Source organism: Giraffa tippelskirchi, chromosome 2 (assembly GCF_054371585.1).
Source record: "Giraffa tippelskirchi isolate mGirTip1 chromosome 2, T2T-mGirTip1v1.2.pri, whole genome shotgun sequence".
Classification (NCBI taxonomy): domain Eukaryota; kingdom Metazoa; phylum Chordata; class Mammalia; order Artiodactyla; family Giraffidae; genus Giraffa; species Giraffa tippelskirchi.
Genome location: NC_137276.1, coordinates 62,806,772 through 62,822,508, shown reverse-complemented (window position 1 = coordinate 62,822,508; position 15,737 = coordinate 62,806,772). Strand labels below are relative to the sequence as shown.

General features: G+C 42.8%; 1 protein-coding gene and 1 long non-coding RNA gene across 3 annotated transcripts in view; one reads left to right on the top strand and one right to left on the bottom strand.

Annotated features, from left to right (window-relative positions):
• Nucleotides 1–71: 71 nt before the first annotated feature.
• Nucleotides 72–13,433, bottom strand: LOC145536157 (uncharacterized). The gene is made up of 3 exons (XR_014075671.1): nucleotides 13,168–13,433; nucleotides 10,197–10,345; nucleotides 72–1,029 (listed from the first exon to the last, which is right to left on the bottom strand). It is a non-coding gene; the product is annotated as an uncharacterized LOC145536157 (long non-coding RNA).
• Nucleotides 13,434–13,581: 148 nt separating this feature from the next.
• Nucleotides 13,582–15,737, top strand: part of VCL (vinculin) — a 109,818-nt gene continuing 107,662 nt past the window's right edge. For both annotated transcript variants that reach the window (XM_081563979.1, XM_081563968.1), the window contains exon 1: nucleotides 13,582–13,844. In XM_081563979.1, coding sequence (XP_081420105.1) covers nucleotides 13,677–13,844 — 168 coding nt within the window. In that variant the 5' untranslated portion in view covers nucleotides 13,582–13,676. The remainder of the gene's footprint in view (nucleotides 13,845–15,737) is intronic.

Sequence of the window (15,737 nt, the reverse complement as noted above, 5' to 3'; positions counted from 1 at the left end):
TCTGTGTGAACATTTTACCAAATTTATAAATTTCAGGCTTTCTCTTAAATGAATTTCTGAAAATCATGCCATTCCTGTACCAGCCAAGGAGGTTTTATTTATAGACACACAGAAATCCACACTGTAGCAAGTATTGTTATTACAGATGGAGTGGGTAGCTTCCTAGGTTAGTGTTCAGCAAATGCCAGATCTGAGACTCATTGTGTTGGGATCACCAAGAGATCTTATTAACAATACAGATTCTTTGGTCCCCACTGCAGAACTACTGAGTCAGAGTATTCTGGGCAAAGTCTAGAAATTTGTACTTTGAAGAAGCTCCCTTTGTTGATTTCAAGGTGTAGTCAAATTTTAGAATTACTGACCTAGATGTCTGGAAGACTCCATGCCCCTGAGAATTTTGCCTGTTGTCTTACCACAATGCTTGAAATTCTCATATAACACTTCAATACTGAAGATTACAATTGACGTGTAAATGTATCAGTGTGTTTTAATTAGGGCTCTTTCAGTTGTCAGTGATCAGAGAAGGCAATGGCAACCCACTCCAGTACTCTTGCCTGGAAAATCCCATGGATGGAGGAGCCTGGTAGGCTGCAGTCCATGGGGTCGCACAGAGTTGGATACGACTGAAGCGACTTAGCAGCAGCAGCAGTTGTCAGTGATAGAAACCCAATTTAAGTGAACTGGTTGACACAACTGAGAGGAGAAAGCAGAGGTTTTTCAATCATGGCTTGCTTTAGTGATTCAAACGATGTCATCAAGGATTGGGTCTTTCCAGCGGTTAGACAGGTCTCTCGAAGTAATGGGGAAGAAAGCTGTTGTCAGGCCATGATTCACGATGTGGGCAGGTTGTGGGGAGAGAGAAATCATCTAATAGTTCAGCATGAGAGTTCCCAAGAATCTTTGGCCAATCAGAAGTCACGTGTGTATCACTGAGTTGGAAAAGTGGTGTGGTCAGCCTCATTTGGACCATCTTAAATAGGTTCTCTTTAGGAAGGAGGGTTTTGTCACCAAATAAAGATGAATGCGATGCTGGGAAGTAAAAAATAAGAGATGATTGCTATAGTATGGACAAGGAACTCATCAGCATGGACTAGTGGCTCAAGGTGTAGTGTAGGGATCCCTTTGAGTCTCTGAAGCAGTTTCAGGGGGTCCACATTATTTTTCACATTAACAGTAAAAATATGTTTTTTATGTTAACATATGGTGGGCTTATTTTAAAATGACTAAATAAATACATAAAAGTTTGATAATTTCTTTAAAGCAGTAAATATTGATAAATGTAGTCACATAAACAAAAAATCTTTGAGGTTCTCAACAATTTTTAGGAGTGCATAGAGGTCCTGAGACACAAAAGTTTGAGAGCTACTGGAACATGCAGAAATTAGCTAACCAACATTTTTGCTATGTAGTGGCTTTATTCACTAGGGTTAATCTGGGATCTGCAAAAAACATTGCTGAAAGAAGTTCTTTGCATAAAAATCTAGGACTGAAAGTTCCACTTGATGGATTAAGAAAACCCATGGGAATGAATAAGATACGAAGAACTCATCTACACAGCTAAAAAAACAGTGTCCTCTGATTATTCCTTTACCATTATAAGTACTTAAAATGTACAAATTAAGGGTTGTTTGAAGCTGTTTAAAAGGTATGATTGAGTTTATAGTCATTTTCAAAATAACAGCAGGAGAAATTAACAAGTAAAGTACCAGATCAGGCAGTTGCATGGGAAAGTTAGAAGAAGCAAGAAATACTACATGAAAAAATGGCTTCTAAGAAAAATAAGTGTATCTGTCTAACCAAAAGACATATATGAGTGTTCACAGAAGTTTTATTCATATATGACCAAATTTTGGTTAAAAAATCAAATGTCCACCAGTAGTAGAAAGGATAAATTTTGGTATATTCATGAAATGAAATACCATGTAATAAAGAACAGACTACTGCTGGATGTGTTTGGATGAATCTCACAGGTATAATGATGGGATGAAAAAGCCAGCCACAAAAAGAATACATACTGTGTGAGTGTCCATTTGTATAAACATTAAGAACAGGCAACACTAATCTACGATGATGATAGAAATCAGATTAGTGAATACTTCTGGGGGAGAGATGTACTTGATATCTATTTCTGTGTATCAAATTACCTAAAATCTTAACGGCATAAAACAACAACAAAAAAATGATTATCTCACATAAATTTTTCCAGATCCAGGATTTAGGAACAGCTTATCTAGGTGGTTCTGGTTCGGGGTCTTTTGTGAGACTGCATTCAAAATATCAACCAGGCTGCAATTACTTGGATGTTATGCTTTAATAACAATTTGTTTTAAAGCAATGGCCTTCCTGGACTTCCCCAGAGGCTCAGAAGTAAGAATCCACCTGAAATGGAGTTGCAGGAGACGCAAGTTCAATCCCTGGTCATGGCAACCCACTCCAGTATTCTTGCCTGGACAATCTCCATGAACAGAGGAGCCTGACAGGCTACAGTCCATAGGGTCACAAAGAGTCAGACATGACTGAAGCGACTTAGCACATATTCATGGCCTTCCTACACACATTGCTAGACTGTAAGCTCTGTCTTAGTCACTACTTCTGTGCACCATACACAGTTTGGCACACAATAGGTGCCTATATGGAGTTAGCCTCTTTTGACTGCAAGTGATAGAAAACCCAAATCAGGGACTTTTCTGGCAGTGCAGTGGTTAAGACTCCATGCTTCCATTGCAGCGGGCACAAATTCAATCCCTTATGGGGATCTACAGCCAAAAAAAAAGAAAGAAAAGGAAACTACATCAAACTGACTTAAACCGCAATATTAATTTCCTCAGTGTGCTGGTTAATTTTGTGCCATCTAGACTGGTCCATGGAGAAGGCAATGGCATCCCACTCCAGTACTCTCTCTTGCCTGGAAACTCCCATGGACGGAGGAGCCTGGTAGGCTGCAGTCCATGGGGTCGCTAAGAGTCGGACACAACTGAGCGACTTCACTTTCACTTTTCACTTTCATGCACTGGAGAAGGAAATGGCAACCCACTCCAGTGTTCTTGCCTGGAGAATCCCAGGGACAGGGGAGCCTGGTGGGCTGCCGTCTAGGGGGTCCCACAGAGTCGGACATGACTGAAGCGACTTAGCAGCAGCAGCAGCAGACTGGTCCATGAGGTGCCTAGATATTTGGTTGAACATTATTCTGGGTGTTTCTGTGAGAATATTTCTGGATGAGATTAACATTTAAATTGGTAGACTAAGTCAAACAGACTGCCTTCCCTAATGTGAGTGGGTGTCATCCAATCAATTAAAAGCCTGAATAGAACAAAAAGGGTAACCACCCTGGAAACAGGGAATTCTTCCTGCTTACCTTCCAACTGGGATAGGAATTTTTTCCCTGCCTTAAACATAGGCTTTTTCTGAGTTTGAGCCAGTCAGCCCTTGACAGGAATTATATCGCTGGCTCTTCTGGTTCTCAAACTTTTGGACTTGGACTAGAACTTAATCACTTTTCTGGGTCTCCAGATTGCCAACTCAACTGGTAGATCTTGGGACTTTTCTTCCTCCATGATGAATCAATTCCTTATAATAAATCTCTTTGGTTCCCATTGGCTCTGTTTCTTAGGAGAGTTGGCTCTGTTTCTTAGGAGAAATCAATATATTCAGTAACTGAAAAATCCTCAGGGCAGTTTGGCTTCGGGCGAGAATTGAGTCCAAAATAAAAAGTTTCACTGAAGACAGTTCTCTCTTTTTTCCACATTGTTGCCTTCAAATTCAAGCTCTTTATGGTGTTTCTCAGAATTCCAGATTCTCCCATCATGGAAGTGAAATGGCTGCATATGCTTCCATTTTTATACCATACCTTGAGGGAAAAGAAAGCATGTCTTTGGTAGCTCCTATACCTGGGAGTCATACCTTTTTCTCACAATGGACCAAATTGGATCAATTGCTTATTCTTGAACCAATCTCTATGAACAGGCAGAGAAACTGTATTGATTGGCTCGTGCCCATCAAGGGAATGGTGTTCTCGTGCATCAGAAAGGGGCTTGTATCTACTTCAGAAAAGCAAAAGAGTTTTTAGATCTCTGAGTTTGGTTTCATTGGGCAGAATTGATCACTTGTCTATTCTAGCTGCAAGAAAGTCTGGGTAATTTTGTATAGTTAGCTGAGTTCTTATAGGAGGAAGAAGAAAATTAATTTGGGGTAGACAACAGGTAGTGTCTTTTTCCTGGTGGGGGCATGCTGCAAGGCATATGGGATCTTAGTTACCCGACCAGGGATTGAACCTGTGCTCCCTGCATTGAGTCTTAACCACTGGACTGCCAGGGAAGTCTCTAGCAGTGTCTTTTATAGTAACAACAAAGAATGGGGTTATCAAAGTTGGTTCAGACAAAGCATGGTTCATCCCTTAGGTTTGGGGAGGGGCACACCTTCTCTGAGCATATTTGCCTTCTTTGGCAGATAATACTTTTCAAATGTTCTCCTTAAATGGAGTACTTCTCCATCAAGAAGTGAGTCTATGTTCCCTTCCCAGAATCTGGGGAGACTCATGTATGATTCAGGTGGAAAGTGATATTAGGTACCTGCAAGGCTAGGTTAGAAAATGCAATACAGCTTCTGCATAGCTCTTGATTTCTTGGGAGATGTGCCTTTGGAGTTCTGAAGTCTGGCTATCCTGAAGTCATCATGCTTGAGAGATCATGGGAGGGATCACACAGAAATAGAAATAGATGCCTGATGGGTCCATCATTTAAGCCCCCAAGATCTTTGAGTCTTTCTAGTCCAGGTATCAGACCTATGAATGAAGAAGCTTCTGAGATGACGCCAGCTATAGCTGCTATCTGATTGCAATCTTATGAGAGACTCTGAGCTAGAACTTCCCAGCCAAGCTACTTCCAAATTCCTGAGCCACAGAAAACAAGAGGGAGAATAAAACATTATTGTTTTGGAGTAACTTATATGCAGTAATGTGGAGAAGGCAATGGCAACCCACTCCAGTACTCTTGCCTGGAAAATCCCATGGACGGAGGAGCCTGGTAGGCTGCAGTCCATGGGGTCGCTAGGAGTCAGACACGACTGAGCGACTTTACTTTCAATTTCACTTTCATGCATTGGAGAAGGAAATGGCAACCCACTCCAGTATTCTTGCCTGGAGAATCCCAGGGATGGGGGAGCCTGGTGGGCTGCCGTCTATGGGGTCGCACAGAGTCGGACACGGCTGAAGTGACTTAGCAGCAGCAGCAGCATATGCAGTAATAGATAACTAATATATTGCTCCAAAATAATAGATTCTGCAAGTTAAGGATGAAAGAGAGAATACCTATTGAGTAGGCAACCAATAGGCATAGGTATTTGTTCATCTCATAAGTAGTAAAGATATTAAAGCAACAATTTGATGCCTATAAAAATAAAAATTCAAGGCTATTTTTCAAAGCACTATTTACAATAATAAAGAGTTGGAGACAAGAGACAACTTAACTGTCCAAAAATAGGAAGTTAATTAAATAATTTGTGGTTCTTGTACACTTTAAATGTAATATGTCTATAAAGCAACTACAGAAAAATCAAGGTTTGAAGAATACTCAGTGTCATAGGCATAGTTCTTGGCATAATGTTAAGGTGAAAATATCAAGAATAAAAATTGAACAGTATAATTTATTTTTTTACTTTTTTAAAATTTATTTTTAATTGGGAGAAATTGCTTTACAACATTCTGTTGATTTCTGCCATACAACAATACAAATCAGTCATAATTATACATACATCACCTCCCTCTTGAGCCTCCCTCCCCTCCCCCATCCCACCCCCTCTAGGTTATCACAGAGTGCAGCCAAGCTGGGCTTCCTGGAACACTATATTTTAAAAGAGTGAATTTTATAGTATGTAAATTATCTCAGAAAAAACTTTGTATGAGAAAAATATTGAACACACACAAAATATGTGAGAACAGGAAACAAAGGTTAAAAGGGGATATTTTAAATGTTATTAGTAGTTATCTCTGGGAGCTATAATTCTACATAATTTTTAATAACCTTCTTTGTAGCTTTCTCACACAATGAAGAAGGTTGAAATGCAATAAAAAGGTGAGAAAACTTAAAAAATGTGTAAAACTGAAAATGATTTCAATTCATACTGAATTTTTAAAAGATTGGTCAAGAAAGAACAGGATCATATGGCAGTTCTATTTTTAATTTTTAAAAAATCTTTATTGAATTTGTTTTAGTATTACTCCTGTTTTATGGTTTTTTGGGTTTTTGGCTGTGAAGCATGTGGGATCTCAGCTTCCAGACCAGGGATCGAACCTATACCTCCTGCATTGGAAGACGAAGTCTTAACCACTGGATCACCAGGGAACTCCCTCTATTTTTAATTTTTGAGGCCGTCCATACTGATTTCCGGAGAAGGTAATGGCACCCCACTCCATTACTCTTGCCTGGAAAATCCCATGGATGGAGGAGCCTGGTGGGCTGCAGTCCATGGGGTCGCACAGAGTCGGACACGACTGAAGCGACTTAGCAGCAGCAGTAGCAGCATACTGATTTCCATAATGGCTGTACCAATTTACATTCCCAAAAGTGTATAAGGATTGACTTTTCTCCACATCCTCACCAACACTTGCTATTTTTTGATTTTTCACCCCACTTTTAAAAAAAAAATAATGTATTTATTTTTAATTGGAGGATAATTACTTTACCACATTGTGTTGGTTTCTGCCACACATCAGCATGAATCAGCCATTGGTATACATATATACTCTCCCTCTTGAACCTTCCTCCTACCTCTCACCTCATCCCACCCCTCTAGGTTGTCATAGAGCATCGGGTTGAGCTCCCTGTGTCATACAGCAAATTCCCACTGGCTATATTTTACATATGGTAATGTATATGTTTCAATGTCACTCTATTTTTTTACTTTTTGATAGGAGCCATTCTAACACATATGAGGAACCTTAGTGCCGTTTTGATTTTCACTTCCCTGATGAATAGTGATACTGAGCACCTTTTTGTATGTCTTCTTTGGAAAATGCAATTCTAATTCTGGGAATATATCCAAAGGAAACAAAATCTAGCTCTTGAAGAGGTATCTGCACTCTCATGTTCATTGCAGAATTATTCACAATAGCCAAGACATGGAAAGAATCTAAGTGTCCACCCAACAATAAAGAAAATGTGGTATATGTACACAGTGGAATATTATTCAGCATTTAAAAAGAAGGAAACTTTGCCATGTGCAACAACATGGATGAAACTGGAGGACATTATGCTAAGTGAAATAAGCCAGACACAGAAAGATAAATACTGCATGATCTCATTTACATGTGGAATCTAAAAGAGTCAAACTCATAGAAACAGAGGGTAGAGGGTAGTTACTATAGGAAGGGGTGGAAGGAATGGGAGAAATGGGGAGATACTGGTAAAAGTATACAAACTTTCAATTATAAGATGAATAAGTTCTGGAGACCTAATGTATAACCTATTAACTATAGTTAATAATAATGTATTGTACACTTGAAAATTTTCTGAGAGTAGATCTTAAGTATTCTCAACACACATGAAAAATGCTAACAATCAATAAATGAGATGATGCATATGTTAATTAGCTTGATTGTGGTAATCATTTCACAATGTATCTGTAAATCAAAACACCACAGTTTACACTATAAATGTATATATATGTATATGATACCATATGCTTTATATAAGTACATAAATAAATAGTTTTTATTTGCTAATTATACCTCAAAGCTAGGAGTAAAAAAGGGAAAAGAACCACATTTTTTTCAAAATGTTGGTGGAAGTGGTTGTGGTTTTGGGTGGGGATAGAGGGTGGGGTGGGGTGTACATGCAGCATTTGGGGAAGGGAAGGAAGGACTACCGACTGAGCCACTGTGTGGTTCTTATGTGGGGATGGCCTGGGGAAGGGGTTGGTAATGTGTTCTAGAGAGAGAAGGTACATGTGTGGTGAGTTGGGGGAATGCTCTGTGTGTGTCTATGTGTAAGTTGTAGATTCACCCATGTGGGCGTGAAGTGCACTGGAGCGTACTGAGAAGGGTAAGCAAATCCTTAGACACATGACCAACATACAGCAGTCCAAAACCACATCAGAAGAACACAGAAACATGGGGCAAAACTGAGCATCCCAACTGAATACAGAAGTCTCTCTATCCCTGACTAAAGCTTCTATAAATTGTGCTCATACTGACAGTTGCTATTATGTGTCAATTTCCCAGTCTGTGTAATAGAAGAGAATGAGTACTTCTTGTTTTCCACTTACCTCAGAGAATTGTTATGGACTTAAAAGAATCTAAAGTTTCCCATGTCATGGGCACTGTGTAAAATAACTGCCAGGGTCAAAAACTCTTCCCTAGTTTCTTCTAAGTGGGAAATACTAAATTTTTACATAACTTACAATGTTCCCTATCATTAGTGGTCTTCAGACTAATTACATGGCAAACAGTGATGTTGAGCTAGCCACAACGATGAGCAAATGTCACAGAGTCCTTAACCTCTGTAAGTTACAATCTTGTGGAAATTTACCTTTTCATCTTTGAGTTGTATGAACATTCACTTCCTTCTGACTAATATAATCTCTGTCCTGGAGCATGCTTCATTCCAGGGCTTGCTCATTCTGGAATGTCTGCCGTCTTGCCTGCCTAACCAAACATGATTCTTCCTTTGAGGCCAGATTTGATTTCTTCTTGCTTGCAACTTGATCACATGCTCTTTTCCATGTTATTTTTGACTTACTCTCATGATGGTTCTTAGTCTAGTGCAGGTTATGAACTGACCTCTCTCTCTGGTAACATTTTTTGATTGGCCATTATGTGTTAATCCTTTGTATTCAATAAGATTGAAAACATTTTATCCTCTTTTTAGTGATGAGAAAACTGAAGCTTTGTAACTTGCCAAGTGTCAATTTGAAACCATGTGGCTAAGTGCCCAGCTATAAATCTGGGGTTCTGTTATTGTAGAGGAAGAGCAAAACAGATATTGGGAGACATCTAGCAACTTCTGTCATAGAGAGATGGGAGATAAATGTAAAATGGTCATCTAATAGAAGGACAATTGTGATAAGTGCTATGAAGGAGGAAGGATTGTATAAACAGTTCAGGCCTTCGAAGAAGTCAAAGACTGAAAACTAGACGTGGGTCTTGAAGATAGGTATATTAGTTATTCTATTGCTGTGTAACAAACTATCCCACAACACCCACTTATTATCTCAAAATTGTATAGGTGAGAAGTCCTGTGTGGTGTGGCTGAGTTCTCTGTTCAGCATCACAAGGCTATAATCAAGGTGCCAACTGGACTGAGTTCTCATCTGGAAGCTCTGGGGTAAATCTGTTACTGAGATCATTCTTCTTGTTGGCAGAATTCAGTTCCTTGTGGCTGTGTGAATGAGGTCCGTATTTCCCTGCTGTCTGTCAGCCAGGGCCAGGCTTAGCTCCTAGAAGCTGCCTACATTCCTTGATATGTGGCCTCTTGTATCTTTAATCCAGCAATAGCTTGTCAAATCCTTCTTGTGCTTCTAATTTTTAACTTCCTTTTCCGTGATCAGCTGGAGAAAACTCTCTGCTTTAAGGGGGTTAATGTAATTAGGCAAGGCCTGCCTGGATAATCTTCCTATCTTAATTCAACTGTACTATATAACGTCAATCATGTAAGTAAAACCTATTATAGTCATAGTACTGGGGATTATACCAGGGGTCATAAATCTAGGGGAACATCTTGGAATTTTACGTTGGGATGGTTTAGACGCTAAGTCGTGTCCAACTCTTGTGACACCATGGACTGCAGCCTGCCAGGCCCCTCTGTCCATGGGATTCTCCAGGCAAGAATACTGGAGTGGGTTGCCATTGCCTTCTCCAGAGGATCTTCCCAACCCAGGGATTGAACTCAGTTCTCCTGCATTGCAGGCAGATTCTTTACCCACTTAGCTATGAGGGAAGCCCCATAAGACATAGACAAGCAGAGAGAACTTTCTATGTGGGAAAGAAAAGCAGGCAAAACTCAAAAGTGAAACTGTACCACAGATTCTTGTATATTAGAATGTCTGTTTGTGACTGCTCCAATAATAATAGCTTCCTTTTACTGAGGTCTCCTTGGTGCTTTACACAAATTCATTCACTAATCCTTATATCAGTTTTATGAGGGTGGTATTATTTCACTTTTACAAAGAAAGAAATTCAGGCAGAGAGAGGAAAAGCCACTCACCACAGTTCTACTTCAATCAAGTCGTAAAGCTGGCACTATGGCTTGAGCTCTGGATGACTTCCAAGTTTGTGTGGTTTCCATTGCTTAACCCACCTGACTGTGCGTCTGGATAGGAAAGCAGAACTCAGTCATGTTGGTTTGAGCTCAGTCTGTGAAGGCATGGATGTTAAAATGTGTTACCAGGTGCCATGGAAGATTTTAGAAGGAACATGTGAATTGTGGGAGAGGAAAGGGACAAAAGTAGATATGGATGTGGATGGAGGGGAGCACATGGGCTGGATGTGCAGTATTTTAGGGAGGTTAGTATGACCAGTCAGGAGGATCCTGGATTACAAGATTGTAGGCAGGGATGATATGTTCCAGTTGACTACTGCGTGATCAAGCCTCTGAATCTCACTGCTAACTTGCAGGAAATTCACAGAACAGAAGAACATGTTAAATTGCACATAAGTATACAATCAGCAGAGTGGAGGCAAAAGGAGGATTACAGATAACAAATCATATGCAGTTTCATCACCCAAATATTACTGTTACTAATGTGAAATAATGAACAGGGAAAACAGCTTTGGTAGCTGTGGTGTGTGTTAGTTGCTCAGTCATGTCTGACTCTTTGGGACCCGATGGACTGTGCTCACCAGACTTCTGTCCTTGGAATTCTCCAGACAAGAACAGTAGAGTGGGCTGCCATTCCCTTCTCCAGGGGATCTTCCTGACCCAGGGATAGAACCTAGGTCTCCCACATTGTAGGCAGATTCTTTACTGTCTGAGCCACCAGAGAAGCCCAACTGTGGTAGGACTAGGTAACAGTTTTAATAGATTTGGTAAGAGGCTCCATGAGGAACGGGAGTTCCGAGGGAGCTGTTTAATAATTCAGTCAGTCATGGTCAGATGTAGGTTACCAGCTGTGTAACTAGGGCCAGGTTCATGAGTACACAATCAGTGTAGTTACACAGAGCCCTGCATTCAGAACTTCATATTTGGGGCTGCATGGTCTGCAGTCACTGTCTTGATTTTGAATAATTTTATCTTTGAGTTTGTACTTTAGCAGAGAAGTCCAATGGGACAATTGGAACAGACACCAGGGGCTAGGAGCCTCAGCTACTGCATGGTCCTCCTTTCCACCACATCCCTTGGATGGGTTTTCAGACACTGGCCCCTAGACCCCAGTCAGGCTCCCCTGCCCCTTTTAGTGACTATTACCCACTACTCTGCCTTACTCTGCCTTGGGCAGGGCTCTTTGTGTTCCACCAATAGTATCTAGGGTTAGGCAAGTGGGTGGCTATTCTCAACCTAAGCTATTTAATATCAATGCCACAGCATTTCTTTGCACTTAACTCAGTGGGGGTGAGTTTCTTGCCTTTCTTTATCATTACTGAGAGGGTCTCAGTGTGGAGGTTGTAGTACCTTTGGAGGTCACCCATTAACTGTGAGTTGAGGAAGCAGGCCTATGGGAAGGGGAGATGCTTGACTTGGCCTCCTTGTCCTTCACTGGGAATAGCATGTTAGTCCAGCAGCTAGCAGGAGGGGGCTTCAGGCAGCCAGTAGGATGCATGGGCCCCCAATTTCCTGTGGGGGGATCTGCATTTATGCCAAAGGTATACCCCTGCCCAGGGAGTGTGACATTAAATAGCAGATAAAAATACTATGACAGGTTGAGAGAGAGACCACTGAAGAAAGGAGTAAGCTTTACATTTTAGCATCTTTAACAGCACTTTTTTCTGCTTTTTGATCCACATTTTTACTTTCCACAAATTGAGTAGCTGGTCCTGTGTGTGATCTTAGAAATTACAAAGTATCAAATTCTAAGTTTCTTAGAACTTAGAAAATATCAAATAAATGTTAGCTTAAAATAGAGAAATCCATTGCCTATAAGGACATGAAAGCAGTAACAAAAAAAATGGTGCTACTATGAGAAGGAAAAGTAGAGGACTTAGTAACACACGGTAGAAACAAGATATATACTATTAGGCAAAAACAATTTCAAGAATTGCACAGTACAACACACACTAGTTTAGCCTCTTGCAAAACGTGGGTCCTTGAAAAATACTTGCATTTGACTTGAGCATCTTCTGCTTGGAGGTATCAATGAAAGTGTTTCATCTTGGAATGGGGAAGCTTAGGCAAGAGATTTTGAGGTGAGTAAAACATTTAGAAGATGTCTTCTACACGGCATGCTGTGAGAAGATTAGGCAATTTGGTCTTACCTATTAAAATGTATGGATTTTTGCATTTTTCATTTCATTTCTAGGTTCTCCTTACATACACGTATGGGCTTCCCTGGTGGCTCAATGGTAAAGAATCTGCCTGCCAATGCAGGAGATGTGGGTTTGATCCCTGGGTGGGGAAAATGCCCTGGAAAAGGAAATGGCAACTCACTCCAGCATTCTTGCCTGGGAAATCCCATGGATAGAGAATCCTGGAAGTCCATGGGGTGGCAAAAGAGTCAAACATGACTTAGTGACTAAAAAATAACAATACAGAAGCAAGTACCATTATGTTCATGCATAACTGTTGAATAGGGAAAACCCAAAATGTCCATTACTAGGAAACTGATTTCATGCAATGGAATATCATGCAGCCATCAAAAGAATGAGGTCCATCTAGACTTATATTTACCAAAAAAGAGATAACCAAGGAGATTTTATTTAAGGGAAAAAATATCAAGTTCCTGGAAAATGTTTAATCCCACTTACTCAGAAAATATATGTACAAGATAGTGAGTAGACAGGTCTAAAGCAAAGGTCTAAATCCTGCACACCAAACTATTAACAGTGACTATCTCTGAGCACGGGAGTGGGTGAAGTGTGTGCGTGTGTGTTTGTGTGTGTGTGCCCGCGCTGTGTGTGAATGAATGGGACACATGTTCCTCTGGGCACCTCTGCTGTTTGAAAGTATTACTGAGAGGAAGTGGAAAGTGTATTTTTAGGGTGTTGTGTGAAGCAAAAACTTGGGGAGCAGGGAGCAGACTTACGGCTCTCGGGTCTCCTCAGACTCCAGCGCCTCCAGAGGTGAGGAGACCCCGCCCCACTGAGGTGATTCTGCAGAGGGGCGGAGCTCTGCAGAGCCGACGCGGGAGGTGGCCTCGGGGGCGGGGCCCCCGGCTCCAGCCGCACGCTCCGCTCCCACCATGCCCTTATAAGGAGCGCCCGGCGTTAGGGCTCGGGAATCCGGTCGCAATCCCTGAGGCGCAGCCCCAATCCCAGGCCCCTCCCTTGGGAATGGGGGCGGGGCGGGGTCTTAGCGGTGCGGTTGAGGGGGCGGAGCATATCAAAGAGGGACCAATAGGAGTGGAGGCCTGGGTCTGAGCGGCGCTTCCATTGGGCGCGGCGACGCGAGTGGGCGGGGCGCCCGTGAGGCTGGTTACGCTGAGGGAAGCCCCGACTCCGTAGTCACTGGTCTGAGTACGTCTCTGTGCGGGTTCCCGGCCCCCGGTTCTCAGTTCTCTGTAGCCCGCGGTTCGCCGCCCCGCTAGCCGCCGCGATGCCTGTGTTTCATACGCGCACGATTGAAAGCATTCTGGAGCCGGTGGCGCAGCAGATCTCGCACCTGGTGATCATGCACGAGGAAGGCGAGGTGGACGGCAAAGCCATCCCTGACCTCACCGCGCCTGTGGCCGCTGTGCAGGCGGCGGTCAGCAACCTCGTTCGGGTGAGCGCGCTGGGCCTGGGATGGGGAACGGGGGCGGGAGACGTTCCTAGGGTCCTGGCTCGCCTCACGGTTCCTAGTCACTGCCTGTGAGTTTGCGCGTGGACTCGGGAGCCAGATCGCCTCAGGTTTGAATATTGACTCCCCCGCTCTCTGACCTTGAGCGAGCCCTCGGGCCTCTCTGAGCTTCAGTTTCCTCATCTATAAAATGGGAACAATCCTAATAATGCCTGCCTCGCGGGTTTCTTGTGAACATTCAGTGCGATGGTATTTATAAAGTGCCTAGCGCAGCTTATGACCTGTAGTAAGCGCTAAATAAATGATAGCTGTTAGGATGTCTGATAGCCCCTTTCCTTCAGCTGGCTGTCGCCCCTCCCGTTGACAGCCTTGCTCTCAGCTCATTTTTAGGCCTCCCCAGCCTGGCCTCTGGGCTGGCGGGTTCCTCTACTGACTTCCTGCCTCTCCTTCCAGGGATTCTTAAATAGGAGCCACGTTGTTCTCCCTTCTGATACTTATGCCCCTCACCTTGAAACCCGCCTCAACCACCACTCCTCCCCAGAGCTCCGCGGGCCAGGCCCTTTTGTCCACTTGTCTTACTGGCCCCTCATGTCTGTCTCTTCCCTTCCTGAGGAGTCTACTTCTGCTCACACCTCTGGCACTCACAAACGCCGAGTGACTTCTTTATGCAGTAATTCGTGACCACGAATCCCTTTCTCCCTTTCGCTTAACCCTGCTGCTTTTCATTCCCGCCCCCACCCCCAACTCCTGTAGAGATTTCCACCTGGGTCTACCTGCTGTCACACGGCTTCCTCCCCCTGGGGCCTTTCCAGACTCGGGGGCCCTCCTCCTCGGCCCCTCCTCCTGACAGGAAGCAAGATGGAGCTGCCGGGAGAGGCCTGTGGAATCTGGGATCTGCGGCCCCTGCCGGAGAAAAGAACGGGGCGTCTCCTCCCCAAACCACAACTTTCCTAGATGCCTAAGTGGCTCCGCAGACCCCTGTCGCCCACAGCGGTGATTCGTAACTGAAGTGATTCCTGGAAGAGGCGGAGCCTGCTTCTGAAATGGGAAAAGAGGTGCTGTGCCCAGTCTCCTAACACCCCGCTGGCTAATATCACACTTTTCTTTCCCACCCTGGGTGGGTGACTCAGAAAGCTGCTGCCTGTGAGAAGCAACTTTGGAAGAAGTTCATAAGGCTTCTCCACCGAGCTGTGTAAATAGAGTGTGTCAGGGTAGTTAGGAGGCTGGGAGGCCACTGTGGCTCTGGGTGCGGCTTGGGCTTCTTATCTGATTAGAGCACTTTAATGCACTTCAGCTGCTGAAAGTCTCCCTCAGTCTTCAGGGGCCCCGTTCAGGAGACAGTTCAGAAGACTATAACTGGGAAGACACTACTGACCAAATTCCCCATCCCTGTAGATTTAGTTAGACTGTATTCAGGAAGAATACTGTGTTCATTCAAAATGTCTAGTTCTACATTGTTCTTATTCTTTTTATAACTAATTTTAATCTAAGGCTCCGGAGTACATTCTTATGTAGTGTTGTCTAACATGGCTGCATTCCAGGCCTCCATTTTTCAACAAATAGGAAACAATGTAAAGAGACAAGGTAATAGTGTCTCTCCAAGGAGTACTTCAGGAAATGAAATCTTAAAACCACATGTTGCACTTGGAACAGAGCTGGTGTAGTCTAGGGGCTGATATCTGGCTAGGCTATTTAGAGAAAAGTTATTTATGAGCTTCAGTGCATGAATTAATAAGAATTGAATGTCTGCTGTATAGGGAACATTTTAATAAATCAGGTTCTCAGGTTGAGATGTGTGCATCAGAATCACCAGTGGGGCTTTTTAGAAATAAAGATGTCCAGCTCCCATCCCAGACTTACTGAGGAGGTTGGGTCAAG